At 45.8% G+C, this 15372-nt stretch overlaps 1 protein-coding gene across 4 annotated transcripts in view; it reads right to left on the bottom strand.

Moving 5' to 3' along the window:
* DHRS7B (dehydrogenase/reductase 7B) overlaps window positions 1–15169 on the bottom strand; it is a 41846-nt gene extending 26677 nt beyond the window's left edge. For 2 of the 4 annotated variants that reach the window (XM_032615894.1, XM_032615893.1), the window contains exons 1-2: window positions 15103–15169; window positions 2775–2884 (exon numbers count right to left, since the gene is read on the bottom strand). Coding sequence is in view for 2 of the 4 variants with exons in the window: in XM_032615891.1 (XP_032471782.1) it covers window positions 15103–15122 (20 nt within the window). In the remaining 2 variants the exon portion in view is untranslated. The remainder of the gene's footprint in view (window positions 1–2774; window positions 2885–15102) is intronic. The other 2 variants (XM_032615891.1, XM_032615892.1) reach the window with 2 other exon arrangements.
* Between the last annotated feature and the right edge of the window lie 203 nt (window positions 15170–15372).

Here is a 15372-nt window from a genome sequence, read left to right on the forward strand (position 1 = left end):
CAGGACAGGCACGTGCAGAGAGGGGAGGCAGGCTCCGCCCACCCACACCAGCCACGCCCACTCACTCCCCACACAGGAAGTGACCAGAGAGAGAAAGTCACGGGCCCAGGTGTCTGCCTGTGTTTTCTCGCAGCACACACAACGGCGCTCCAGACCTAAGTCAAAAGAGTGTGAAGGTGGAAAAGCACCTTCACAGGTGCCTGTCACTTGGGCCAGGCGGCCGGAAAGTCTGTGGGTCTGCACTGCTCTCCTCCTTTCTACTGAGGCTGTCGGAACCTCAAACTAGAAACAAGACCGTCACCGAGAAACCAACTCGGAGCAGGCACGTCACCTCTTATGCCATCTGTTCCATTCTCAACCCTCTGGCCAAAATTCTACATTGCATTTCACAGATGGAATCTGTTCCTAAGATTCCTTTCTTCTCTCAGTTACAAAAATAAAATAAATTGAACCGTCAATAAAAACAAGTTGTTAGAATCTACTCAGAAACCACACATGGAAATTAAACCATTAAGAGCTACATCTGAAAATCAAAGGAGGGGATCTGAAAACCCTCCAAAGTGAAAAATGATAATGAGGGACTTCCCTGGTGGCGCAGTGGTTAAGAATCTGCCTGCCAATGCAGGGGACACGGGTTCGAGCCCTGGTCCAGGAAGATCCCACATGCTGCGGAGCAACTAAGCCCGTGCGCCACAACTACTGAGCCTGCGCTCTAGAGCCCGCAAGCCACAACTACTGAGCCCGTGTGCCACAACTACTGAAGCCCACACCCCTAGAGCCCGTGCTCCGCAACAAGAGAAGCCACCGCAATGAGAAGCACGCACACTGCAACCAAGAGTAGCCCCCGCTCGCCGCAACCAAGACCCCAAAGATAAAATTAATTAATTTAAAAAAATGATAATGAGTTCAGGTCTGGAAGGATTAGTCATGAAATAAGTTGCCATGTTATGCACAAGAAAATCAGGCTAAAGGGCAGAGAGGGGTTCCAACTGGACGGCAGGACTGAGGCCACAGGGCAAGGAGGGGCTTGGCAGCAAAAGCAGTCAGGCTCAGTTCCCACAGCCCACATCCACTCTTGTGTGTTAGTGCTGACAGCCAGCTGTTCTATTACAGGTGACGTAAGCTACAGGTCATGCTTATGACCCATATCTGAAAATATGTATCTAATTTCAGAAAGTAAAAGCAGAGTAAAGCCACTCTTTCTTGGTCTCAAGCGTATGAGAAGCAGCAGCTAAGGCCGTCTCTGACTGAAAAGAAAAGATAGCATCCTACCTCAGACAGCAGATACTTCACCAGTGGCAGTTCCCGGCACCCATGTCTACTCTGGTCTTTCGACCCAGGGCAGAGTAACTTGGACCAGAGGATACCTTCAGGTCAGCAGGCCCTCTCTGGAACGAGCCATGAACGAGTGGTCTATGGGGTGTATTTTGGGATGCAGCCTTAGGGCCCCCAGTTTAAAGGAGTGCAGGCTGGCATTAGTGAAGACAGAACCAAAAGGAAGGCCTGCGAGTATTTCAGACCAGGTCCTGAGCATCCAGTCCTGGAGAAGCGAGCAATGCTCTCCAGTAAGATGCTGGGCCCCCGCTGCACAGCATGCCCAGCCTGGGAGGGTGGGATAAGAGGTGCTGAGCACAGCTCCAGATCCTGCAGCGCGGGCTCCTGACACATGGACAGGGTGCTGGAGGCTAACCGTTTATTATGGGTCAAAGTCTTTGTTCAGTTTTTAAAAACAGCACTTATGATAGCTACCTAGACACATTGTCACAAAAAACAATTTTGGTTTCTTTTTTTTTTTTAGTTTATTATTTATTATTGGCTATGTTGGGTCTTTGTTGCTGCACACAGGCTTTCTCTAGTTGTGGCGAGCGGGGGCTACTCTTCATTGTGCTGCACAGGCTTCTCGTTGCAGTGGCTTCTCCTGTTACGGAGCACGGGCTCTAGGCACGCGGGCTTCTGTAGTTGTGGCTCATGGGCTCAGTAGTTGTGGCTTGCGGGCTCTAGAGCTCAGGCTCTGTAGTTGTGGCGCAAGGGCTTAGCTGCTCCGCGGCGCGTGGGATCTTCCCGGACCCGGGCTCGAACCCGTGTTCCCTGCATCGCCAGGTGGACTCTCAACCACTGAGCCACCAGGGAAGCCCCACAATTTTGGTTTCTAATGTGCTTTATAAAATGAATTTAGTATTACTGGAAGATGCCTGAGTGATCTTGCCCTCTTTCCCAGAGCACACACGAGGCCCAGAACCCTCGACGGAAACCACACAAGGCACCTACTGTGGGTGTAAAGCAGAAAAAGCACCAAGTTGGCACTGGGGAGCAGGGTTCACGTTCACCCTGTCATGTCCCTGCTGTGTGACGCAAGCAGATTTATTCTCTGCAACTAAGTGTCTTAACTTCAAAATGGGGGTGATTATTCCAATGAGAAACCACATGGGAAGCACTCTGTAAATGCTAAGGTCCTGCTGACTCATAAGCTAACTGTAAAAAAGCAATAAAGCATTTCCAGAGAGGATTTCAGACAGGAACTGAACAAAGGCAGCCAGGCTGGCAGCTGGGTTTTTTTGGCTGCACCATGCGGCCTGTGGGATCTTAAGTTTCCTGACCAGGGGTCAAACCTGCACGCCCTTCACTGGAAGCATGGAGTCTTAACCACTGGACCACCAGGGAAGTCCCCACACAGGCAGCGTTAACGGCGTTTCGTAAAAAGACAAAGCTCCCTACTTTACATCCACACCTCACGTGCTGAGCATCCTCTCAGCTCCAGGATGGCTCTGGCTCACCTGTTCACCTAAGGCACATGAGGTGCCATTCACACCGGGTGCTGGCGGGGCCGGGTTTGCAGGGCGATGGACCAAGAAGACGTGGGTTCTGACCTCATGAAGCTCACCGCCTAGACAGAGTGGCGATAAACAAAGAAACACAAAAATTAAACGACTGGAATTGTGATAAGGTGGCCTGTCTAGAGGACGAGCCTCACCTGAAGCTTCGATTCAAAGTCAAAACCACCCAAGCTGGTGTGCCGGCCACATGGCACACAACCGGCCCGGGGCAGCCCTAGCTAGTGACTCCTCCGTTTTAGGAGAGAACACTTTCTAACCCATTCCATGAGACCAGCATTACCCTGATACCAAGAAAAGACACTGTAAGAAAACTACAGAACAATATCCCTTTTGAAGAGTGACACCAAACTCCTCAACAAAAAAAACTAACAAACTGAATTTAGCAGCATAGTAAAAGGATTATACATCCTGACCACGTGGGATTTGTTCCTGGAATGCAAGGATCCTACAACATGTGAAGATGATCGACAATATACCGTATCAACCGAAGGAAAAAACCACACGATCAACTCAACTGACGCAGAAAAAGCATCTGATAAAATTTAACACCCTTTCATGATAAAAGCACTCAACAAATAGGAATACAAGGAAACTACTCAACACAGTAAGAGCCATACATTAAAAAACCACATCAAACATCAGACTCAATGGTAAAAGAGTGAAAGCTTCTCTTCCAAGATCAGGAACAAAGCAAGGATGCCAACTTTCACCACCTCTATTCAACATAGTACTGAAAATTCTAGCCAGAGCAATTAGGAAAGGAAAAGAAATAATAGGCATCTAAATTGGAAAGGAAGAAGTAAAATTATCTGTTTGCAGGTGATATGATCTTGTATGTAGGAAACCCTAAGGACTCCACAAAAATGTGTTTAAAATGTGTTAGAATAAATTTATTCAGCAAAGTAGCAGGACACAAAGTCAACACAAAAAAATCGGTTGTATCTCTATACATGCAAAAACAATTCCATTTACAATAACAACTAAAAGAATGAAATACTTAAGAACTAACTTAACCAAGGAGGTGAAGACTTGTACAATGAAAACTGCAAAATACTACTGAAAGAAATTAAACAAGACATAAATGAACGGAAATACATCCCATGTTCATGGAGTGGAACACTTATTACTATTAAAATGTCAATACCAATCAAAGCAACCTGCAGATTCAATTCAATCCCTATCAAAATCCCAACAATGCCTTTTGCAGAAAGAGAAAACCTCATCCTAAAATTCACATGGAATCTCAAAGGTCCCTGAACGGTCAAAAGAATCTTGGAAAAGAACAAAGAAGCTGGAAGAACCACTTCTTGATACCAAAACTTACTATAAAGCTAGAGTAATCAAAACTGTGTGGTGTTGGCACAAAGACAGGCACAGACCAATGGAATAGAGAGGCCAGAAATAAATCTTTGCATGTACGGTCAAATAATTTTTGACAGGAATGTCAAAACCATTAAATTAAAAAAAAAAAAAAAAAAAAAAAACCATTCAATGGGGAAAAAACAGTCTTTCAAACAAATGATGCTAAGAAAACTGGATATCCAGTGACTTACCTGGCAGTCCAGTGATTAAGGCTGTGCTTTCAATGCATGGGGCATGGGTTTGATCACCAGTTGGGGAAATAATATCCCACATTCTGCATGGCACAGCCGAAAAATAAAAAAATTAATTTAATTTAATTTTTAAAAAACTGGATATCCACTTGCAAAAGAACAAAATTGGACTCTTATACAAAAATTAACTCAAAATGGATCAAGGATCTAAATGTAAGACTTAAAACGTGTTTCTTACAAGAAAACATAGGCAAAAGCTTCATGACATTGGATTTGGTAATGATTTCTTGGATAAGACTCTATAAATGCATAGGTAACAAAAGAAAAACCAGATAAATCGGTTCATGAAAAATTTTAAATGTTGTGCAGTAAAAGACACTATTCACACAGTAAAACGATAACCCACAGGGTAGCAGAAAATATTTTCAAATCATATATCTGATAAGGGAGCAATATCTAAAATAGAGAACTCCTAAAATTTAAAACAAAACAAAAACCACCTGATTCAAAAATGGGCAAAGGGGGCTTCCCTGCTGGCACAGTGGTTAAGAATCCACCTGCCAATGCAGGGGACACGGGTTTGAACCCTGGTCCGGGAAGATCCCACATGCCACGGAGCAACTAAGCCCGTGTGCCACAACTACTGAGCCTGCACTCTAGAGCCTGCGAGCCACAACTACTGAGCCCATGTGCTACAACTACTGAAGCCCGTGCGCCTAGAGCCCAAGCTCCACAACAAGAGAAGCCACCACAATGAGAAGCCCGCGCACCACAAAGAAGAGTAGCCCCCACTCGCCACAACTAGAGAAAGCCCGCATGCAACAACGAAGACCCAATAAATTAAAAAATAAAGGCAAAGGACTTGAACAGACATTTCTCAAAAGAAGACATAAAAACAGCCAATAGGTATATGAAAAGATGCTCAATATCACTAGTCATTAGTGAAATGCAAATAAAAACTATGAGATACCACCTCACACCCATTAGAATGACTACTATCAAAAAACCAGAAAATGATAAGTGGGAGGATATGGAGAAATTAGAACCCTATGCACTGTGGGTGAGAATGTAAAATAGTATGGCCACTGAAAAAAAAAGTATGGAGGGGCTTCCCTGGTGGTGCAGTGGTTAAGAATCCACCTGCCAATGCAGGGGACATGGGTTCGAGACCTGGTCCGGGAAGATCCCACATGCCGCGGAGCAACTAAGCCCGTGAGCCACAACTACTGAGCCTGCGCTCTAGAGCCCATGAGCCACAACTACTGAGCCCGCGTGCCACAACTACTGAAGTCCGGGCGCCTAGAGCCCGTGCTCTACAACAAGAGAAGCCATCCAATGAGAAGCCTGTGCACCGCAATGAAGAGTAGCCCCCGCTCGTCGCAACTAGAGAAAAGCCCGCGCACAGCATCAAAGGCCCAACGCAGTCAAAAATAAAAAAATAAATTTATTTTTTTAAAAAAAGTATGGAGGTTCCTCAATAAAATTAAAAATGGAATTATCATATGATCCAGCAATTCCGCTGCTGGGTATATACTCAAAAGAATTGAATGCAGGGTCTCGAAGAGATATCTGTACACCCATGTTCACAGCAGCATTATTCACAATAGATAAAACACAGAAACAACCCAAGCGTCCACCAACCAATGAATGGATAAGCAAAATGTGATATGTACATACAATGGGATATCACTCAGCTTTAAAAAGGAAGGGAAAAAAAAAACAAAAAAAAAACAAAAAAAAAGGAAGGGAACTCTGACACATGCTACAATATGGATGAACGTTGAGGACATTATGCTAAGTGAAATAAGCAAGACACAAAAGCAAATACTGGGGCTTCCCTGGTGGCGCAGTGGTTGAGAATCTGCCTGCTAATGCAGGGGACACGGGTTCGAGCCCTGGTCTGGGAGGATCCCACATGCCGCGGAGCAACTAGGCCCGTGAGCCACAACTACTGAGCCTGCGCTTCTGGAGTCTGTGCTCCGCAACGAGAGGCCCTGATAGTGAGAGGCCTGCGCACCGCGATGAAGAGTGGCGCCGGCTTGCCGCAACTAGAGAAAGCCGTCGCACAGAAACGAAGACCCAATACAGCAAAAATAAATAAATTGCTACCCCCAACATCTTCAAAAAAAAAAAGCAAATACTGTATGAATCCACTTACATGAGATACTTAAAGTAGTCAAATTCTGAGAGACAGAAAGTAGAATGGGAGTTGCCAGGGGCTGGGAGCAGGGAGGGAAATGGGGAGTTATTTTTTAATGGGTACAGAATTTCAGTTTTGTAAAATGAAAAGAATTCTGGAGACAGATGGTGGTGATGGTGGTACATTATAAATGTATTTAACACTTCTGAACTATACACTTAAAAATGGTTAAGATCGGGCTTCCCTGGTGGCGCAGTGGTTGAGAGTCCGCCTGCCGATGCAGGGGACACGGGTTCGTGCCCCGGTCCGAGAAGATCCCACATGCCGCGGAGCGGCTTGGCCCGTGAGCCATGGCCGCTGAGCCTGCGTGTCCGGAGCCTGTGCTCCACAACGGGAGAGGCCACAGCGGTGAGAGGCCCGCGTGCCACAAAAAAAAACAAAAAAAAGGTTAAGATGGTAAATTCAGGGATTCCCTGGTGGCGCAGTGGTTAAGAATCCGCCTGCCAATGCAGGGGACACGGATTCAAGCCCTGGTCCGGGAAGATCCCACATGCCACAGAGCAACTAAGCCTGTGCGCCACAACTGAGCCCGTGTGCCAAAACTACTGAAGTCTGCACGCCTAGAGCCCATACTCTGCAACAAGAGAAGCCACCGCAATGAGAAGCCCCCGCACCCCAACTAGAGAAAGCACTCAAGAAGCAACGAAGACCAAACGCAGCCAAAAATTAAAAATAAATTAATTTTAAAAAAAAGATGGTAAATTCAAATTATGTATATTACCATAAAAAATTTTTAAGTGTGTCATTCATAAAGGATTAAACATTAAATGCTGTCTAATTTCAAGTAGGCTCATGGTTGAAATCAGATTATTTTAAAATTCTAACAAATTAGTTTCCTCATGAATTTGGATAAATCATTTGCCCACTGTTCTCTCTCTTAGACAATTTATTTAGGATGACGGTTCACTCTGAGTTCCAAGGGTTTTTTTTTGTTATTAATTTATTTATTTACTTATTTGGCCGTGCCGGGTTTTAGTTTCAGCATTTGGGATCTTCGTTACTGCATTCGGGATCTTTAATGGCAGCATGCAAACTCTTAGCTGTGGCATATGGGATCTAGTTCCCTGACCAGGGATCGAACCCAGGCCCCCTGCATTGGGAGTGCAGGGGAGTCCCCCAAGTTATTTTTGGAACTGGGAAACATAACTGTGAAATTTAACTAGGAAATGCCCTTTACTCTGAAGCAGTTTTTAATAATGCTTCCACTTAAAACTTAGAGTGCCCTGACTTTAATGCCAGAAAACATGTGGAAAGGAATCTCACATTCTGGAGGACGAAAGGAGGAGGGGAGCATAATAACCTGAGAGGGTTTTCCAGAGCCAACTTCTAAGCTTTCATTTAAAAATAGCCTAGCCGGTGACCTATCACTTTATTTCCCAGCATCCCACCAAATAGCTCCCTAAGGACAGGGCCACGTCGCCTCAGGACATGTCCACAGTAAGCCATCAAACAATGTTTATTTCACCAAACACTGTTGGCAGATTTACTTTTCCCCATGCATATTTCCCTCCTTATTTCTCTCTCAGAGCCTTTTCAGGATTGAAAAAAATTACTTGGCAAATTCCAGAGCCTATATTAAAAGAAAAGAAAAACCTTAAATCAAAAACGTATTTTGTACAGTCACCATGTTTATTGCTAGGGTATGTAACGGCATAAAGGCTTTTTTTTTTTCTATCTTCTAAGTGCTTTTATTATAATGGGTATTGAATTTTTTGACAGGCTTTTCAGCATCTAGAGAAATAATCATATCATTGTTCCTAATAATAATGCTGTATAAGATACTAATCAATTTCCCAATATTGAACCAACCTTGCATTCATGGAATACATCCCACTTGCTCATTTTATTTTCTTTGAAACAAAAGGAAAAAAATCACTCAAGGAGAATTAGGCAGTTCCTTAAAAAAAGACTGCTCATAAGCCATTTCCCATAAATGAAATAGAAATCTTTTAGTAATCAAGTGAGTTTTTAAAGAATGGCTTTGACTTTTACATTATGGTAAATTAATGGGCAAAGAACAGTCTTTTTAATAAATGATGCTGGAACAAACTGGATATCCACAAACTGAAGAATAAAGTTGGAACCTTACAGAACACAATATGTAAAAATTAACTCAAAATGATCAAAGACCTAAATGTGAGAGTTAAAATTATAAAATACTTTAAAGAATATTTAAGTGTAAATCTTCATGATCTTGGATTAAGCAATGATTTCTTAGCTATGACACTACAGCAAAAGCAACAAAAGAAAAAGATAAATTGAACATCAAAATTTAAAACTTCTGTGCTTCAAAGAAAACTATCAAAAAAGTGAAGACAACCAACAGAATGGGAGAAAATATTTGCACATCATGTATCTCATAAGGGTCAAGTGTCCAGAATATAAAAAGAACTCGCGCAACACAAGAATAAAAGATAACCCAGATAAAAAATGAGCTGCTTCTTCTCTAAACTTTCTTTTCCAAAGAAGATATACTAGGTGAAAAACTGAAAGCATTTCCTCTAAGATCAGGAACAAGACAAGGATGTCCAATCTCACCACTCTTATTCAACACAGTTTTGGAAGTCCTAGCCATGGCAATCAGAGAAGAAAAAGAAATAAAAGGAATACAAATTGGAAAAGAAGAAGTAAAACTGTCACTGTTTGCAGATGACATGATACTATACAAAGAGAACCCTAAAGATGCCACCAGAAAACTACTAGAGCTAATCAATGAATTTGGTAAAGTTGCAGGATACAAAATTAATGCACAGAAATCTCTTGCATTCCTATACACTAATGATGAAAGAAGGCTGATAACAGCAAACAAGTTCAAACTACTGGTAAGCAATGTTCAATCACTTCAGCTGCCATCAGCGGTCTCTCCCTCCAGTAAGCAGTTTAGTGGCCAAGTCTCAGGTTACCGTGAACTTAAGAAGATGGAAGGGATAGCTCAGGTAGAATCTAAAGGAGAGTTTGTTGAATTTACTACCTCGGTGAGTGGAAAGCAGCTTCCAAGCTAAATGTACATGCCATTCAATCTCAATTTCCATCCCCACATTTAGAACCTTCCAGAACAGATTAGTGGAGAGTTCATTTCTGCATTAAAATCATAACTTTACCTACCAAATATCTCATATATGAAGAACTGGTGTTAAAAACAAGAAAATATGCTCAAAGTGGAGTCACCGACGCTGAGCCCCACATCACCAAACTTCACTTAATTAGTTTCAGCCTCTCCCAGAAATGGAATCTTAAACCAGGGAATCAGGAATCGCCTGGTCAGCACAGTGAGGTCATCTGCCTGGCGGATCCCTGCATCCCTTAAAGGCGGGTGGCCTTGCCACAATCAACCCACTTTTTCACAAGTAGAGCTTCCTGTTCCCGCTCCTTCTACCTGTAAAAGTCTCACTTTGTACAGCTCCTCGGAGCTCCTCTCTATCTGCTAGATGGGATGCTGCCCGATCCATGACTCAAAGAAAGCCAGTAACATCTTTAAAACGTACTCAGTTAGAGACTCCCCTGGTGGCGCAGTGGTTAAGAATCTGCCTACCAGTGCAGGGGACATGGGTTCGAGCCCTGGTCCGGGAAGATCCCACATGCTGCGGTGCAACTAAGCCCGTGCGCCACAACTACTGAGCCTACGCTCTAGAGCCCGCGAGCCACAACTACTGAGCCTGCATGCCACAACTACTGAAGCCCACATGCCCTAGAGCCCAGCCCATGCTCTGCAACAAGAGAAGCCACCGCAATGAGAAGCCCGTGCAACACAACGAAGAGCAGCCCCCGCTCACCGCAACCAGAGAAAACCCACGCGCAGCAACAAAGACCCAACGCAGCCAAATATATTAATTAATTAATTAAAAAAATTTACTCAGTTGAATTTTATGTTTTTAACAATGGGTAGGAGTGAGAAATGACATTACTGACATTAAAGAGGACAAGTCCTGGAAGGGTTAACTACCAGAGACAAGAGTTCTGACTGGAAACCAGCAGGATCTGTACCTGTATTTTTCTTTAAATCAACGTACAAGAAATTATGGGCTAGATGTGACCGCCTGCAGGCATCCTAAGTATGCACAACTCCATGGAACTCACGTAACAATCATCTCCAGAACGATTCCCATACTGTGAGAGCTCCAGTCCAACATTTTTCTGCACTGTTGACGTAAATTTTTTTTTTTTTTTTTTTTTTTTTTTTTTTTTTTGCGGTACGCGGGCCTCTCACTGTTGTGGCCTCTCCCGTTGCGGAGCACAGGCTCCGGACGCGCAGGCTCAGCGGCCATGGCTCACGGGCCCAGCCGCTCCGCGGCATGTGGGATCCTCCCGGACCGGGGCATGAACCCGTGTCCCCTGCATCGGCAGGCAGACTCTCAACCACTGTGCCACCAGGGAAGCCCCGTAAATTTTTTAAACTGACTTTTCCCTGTTGCAAAAAGGGAAAGAGATTTTTCTCTTTTTCTTAGAGCATTTCTCTGAAAAACCTAGAGGTTGTAAGTCCTTCCTCTGTCCCTTTGATGTGTAAGCAAACCTTTTTAAAGGCTAAATAAGCTAGCTCCAGCCACAAGTAAAACCCAAGAATTTTTTTCTGAAGGGCCTGGGAGCCATCTCTCTTAAGGTAATGTCGTGGGAGTTTAGCCTAGGCACCTCGACTACCTGTTCATAGAAATTAAGGATGTTTTATTTTTCTTTCAGAGAAAGGCAACCGACTAGCACAGACGGCCACCCCAACCACCAGGTAAATTTAGGATGAAAACACATACAGCAAATGGTGTTGCCTAGTCTTTTTACAAGAGAACAAATTACCATTAATCTTGAGATTATGTATGTAATGGGCTGTAAATGGTGGGTTTTTTTTTTTTTTTTTTTTTCTGTTTTTGTAGTCTCATTTGCAGATTACCTGTGTTGTATCCCAGTTTCGGTTAATGATTGAATAACAGAATTCTTTTCTTTCCGCATTTGTGGAGAGCATTTCCTAGGTTGGCAGGAGATTTTATTTTTACCTTTTCCCAACATAAATGTGGATTGGACCACCTCACAGGTCCCACCTTGACAGCTCCCTCAATAAGGAAAGGTGGGGACTTGCCTGGCGGTCCAGTGGTTAAGACTCCACGCTTCACGGGTTCGATCCCTGGTCAGGGAACTAAAATCCTACGTGCCCCACGGCACAGCCCCCCCTCCCAAAAAAAAAAAAAAACATGGGAAAGATGTTCCTCTCTGATAAGAGCTTTAGAGACTCAGCCATTCCGGTCATGTGAGTGCCAGACCTTCCTACATCCCTGCCATTGTGACACCCTACCTGGATCATTTCAAAGATGTCTTACTCAAAACTGAACTCATGTCCTTCCTCTGAGTTCTGATCTCAGATACACAGGCCAGAAAATTAATCAGCCCTGAACCTCCCTCTTCCATCTTACCCCAGAGTGAACCTATTACCAAGCCCCACTGATCCTACCTTTTAAACAGCCCTCACACCCATCGACTTCTGCCTCCGCTGAGAGAGAAGCCAGAGTGATCTTTCATAAACACACACCTGCTGATTCTACTCCCTGAGACTCCTCAGTGGCCTCCCACCATCCTTAGGAGAAGCTCCAGATACTTGGCATGACCTGTGAGGCCTGCATGGTCTGACCCCTGCCTACCTCTCCAACCCCATCGCCCTGAGTCGCTCCCCCTCCCTCTCCGTCCTCCAGCCCCAACTGGGAGCTTAGGCTCCAGGAGGACACAGACCATGTCTATTTGCTCATGCTATGCCCCTAGCACAGTGCCTAGCACATAGTAAATGGTAAACAAACACATCTGAAGAATAATATTGGTAAAACAACTGTAGCATCTTAAATGGAAAGCAAGTAAAACATGAATTAAATTAATAACTATCCTTACACGTTTGTATCCTAGGTAGCTAACATAGGACTTGGACCATTGGGAGACTAAAAAATGTTAAATAATTTTGCAAACCAGAGACAAATAGGGTGAAATACAATACTGGCACTCCTGTCTATTCAGCTTTGCCACGCAAGTAACCAACACTGAGCAAGTGTCACACTGAGGTCTCTGCCCCTCCACACATCTGTCCCCACCCAGGGCAACCAGAGGCCTAACCATGTCTGAAGAAGGAGGCCGGGAGCTGGAACACAGACACAGTTTGTGGAGATGATTATATGTCCTGGGAAGCAAATAAACCCTGGGGCGCAGCACTGCTCGTTTGGGATCCAACCTGTGTCCGCTTCTGCCTTGGAAGCACTCTCCACTGCCCGCCACGTGGGTCGCTGCGAAACTACCAGTCACAGCCCCTCCGACCCTCGACGCATCACGTGCGTCCCTCCTCTCTCCACTCTTCTCTTTGCCCTTTTTTTTTTTTTTTTTTTTTTTGCGGTACGCGGGCCTCTCACCGTTGTGGCCTCTCCTGTTGCGGAGCACAGGCTCCGGACGCACAGGCTCAGCGGCCATGGCTCACGGCAGCCGCTCCGCGGCATGTGGGATGTGGGATCTTCCTGGACCGGGGCACAAACCCGTGTCCCCTGCTTCGGCAGGCGGACTCTCAACCACTGCACCACCAGGGAAGCCCTCTCTTTGCCCATTTTAACTCCAACTCAGTCCTTAAGATCTCAGCTGACTACTATCTCCTCAGGAAAGGCGACCCTGTCCCTCCTCACCCGGCCTGCTACCACTGACCCCATTATATATTCTTACAGCGCCCTCTACTGTCTCCTATGGCGGGTACCACGACCACAGCCAATATTTAGTTGGTCATTTTCTATTTTCTGTGTGTCTCCCTTGCTAGACTCATTGCTTATGAGTTGCTACTTCAACTCAAGTTGCTACCTGAAGACAGGGGCTGTGTCTGCTTTAGCCATCAGTGTATCCCCAACACCTAGCACCTGCTGGTACAGACCAGCTGTTCAATAAATATCTGTGAAGTGAAGGAATTAATGAAATACATAGACAAGCACTAGCTTTTGGAGTGACGTGGAATTGGCTCTGCCCTTACTAGTTCAGTGCTAAATTTCTTCCCATCTCTGAGTCCATTTCTTCTACTATAAATGAAGACAGGACTTCCCTGGTGGTGCAGTGGTTGAGAATCCACCTGCCAACGCAGGGGACACGGGTTCGAGACCTGGTCCGGGAAGATCCCACATGCCGCGGAGCAACTAAGTCCGTGCGCCACAACTACTGAGCCTGCGCTCTAGAGCCCGTGAGCCACAAACTACTGAGCCCGCGTACTGCAACTACTGAAGCCCGCGCGCCTAGAGCCCGTGCTCCGCAACAAGAGAAGCCACCGCCATGAGAAGCCCGCGCACCACAATGAAGAGTAGTCCCCTCTGGACACAACTAGAGAAAGCCCACGCACAGCAACGAAGACCCAATGCAGCCAAAAATAAATAAACTTTTAAAAAATATTAAAAAAAAATAAATTCTTGAGCAAGGACCTCTTCAGAAGCAACCCCTGTACTAGAATTAGTTTGTTTTATACAGAAGCCTAGTTTTAAAAGCCTGCTTCCCTCACTTATTTGCTGTGGGTGCTCTCAGCACCCAAAACTGGGCTGGAAAATATCGTGATACCACTCACTATACTATACTCTCTCGTGCTGAGAAATAAGAGATATCTACAACAGTCATTTTGGTGGGTGCTCAAAAAAGTTAGTTCCCTGCCTATCCTTAAGAATTAGATCACTTTTGCTAATTCTATCCCTGTATCACCAAGTTGAGGATCCCTTTTTCTATCTGCCACTTTTCTAGAAACTGACTTCCTCTGTTTTGCCCATACACAGGTTGGAAGACGTGAAAAGCACTTCCTGGTAATTCCATTAAGAGAAGCAAGTATTATGTTCACTAAACACACGTGTATATGAAGCTCAAAAATTATTTCGTTAACTATTTCGTAACAAAAGTAACTCGTCAATTCTCAAATCACCATAGCAAACGAAACTAAAAAGAGGGTTGTATGGATACCATTTGTTGAGCACCTATTCTGTGCCAAACGCTAGCTGAGTACCACCCATGAGCAATCTCACCACGCTTCTCGACAAACTCATTGCGGGGGGGGCGGGCGTTTTATTCCCAAAGTTACAGCTGAGGACACTGGTCCAAGCCGCACAGCTTGGGAACGGCAGAGCAAGGGCAGGAGGAGCAAGAGATGCCGTGGCCACCCCGCGCGTACGCAGCAGGCAGCACCCCGCCCTGCCTCCGAACAAAGGTACCTGCTGCGCTAACTCTGCACCGGCCAGGTGCCGCCAGCCTCGCCCGCGCACGGCGCGGAGTCGGGGAAATCGGGTCCGCCGCCTGCTTACACCCACTTGCAGCCGCGCAAACCGAGGCTCAAAGCTCAGCGAAGGCGCGGCTCCCCATCCAGAAAACGCTGAGCCCGGACTCCGGTGCGGGCGCCTCTCCGGGTCCGCAGCCTCCGCTCGGCCTCCACACCACTTCTCTCCCCTCAGCGGGCGAGACGAGCTCGAGCCGGGACCTGCCGCGCGCCTCAGCTCGGGGCGGGAACTCGCGCCCCTCGCCTCCGAGGTTCCCCCGCCCGCAACCCTACCTGCTCGTTGCGGAGGCCATGGCGAATCAACCCCATCCTCCCGCCTCTCCGGTGACGTATTTTTCCCTCGCCCAGTCGTGAGGCTGCGCATGCGCGCTGGGCGGGCGCGCCTCAAGGCGCAGGTAGGAGGGGCTGGATGCGGAGGTCTGAATTGCGTCCTGCAGCCTAAGTGCTGTCCCTCCGTCTTCGGAGGGAAATTCGGAAGGTCGCGGTTTGAGTTCCGTGCACTCTTGGGGAAGAGGGCAGGGGACACAAAGTTGAAGAATGTGT

Source organism: Phocoena sinus, chromosome 20, assembly GCF_008692025.1.
Source record: "Phocoena sinus isolate mPhoSin1 chromosome 20, mPhoSin1.pri, whole genome shotgun sequence".
Taxonomy (NCBI): Eukaryota; Metazoa; Chordata; class Mammalia; order Artiodactyla; family Phocoenidae; genus Phocoena; species Phocoena sinus.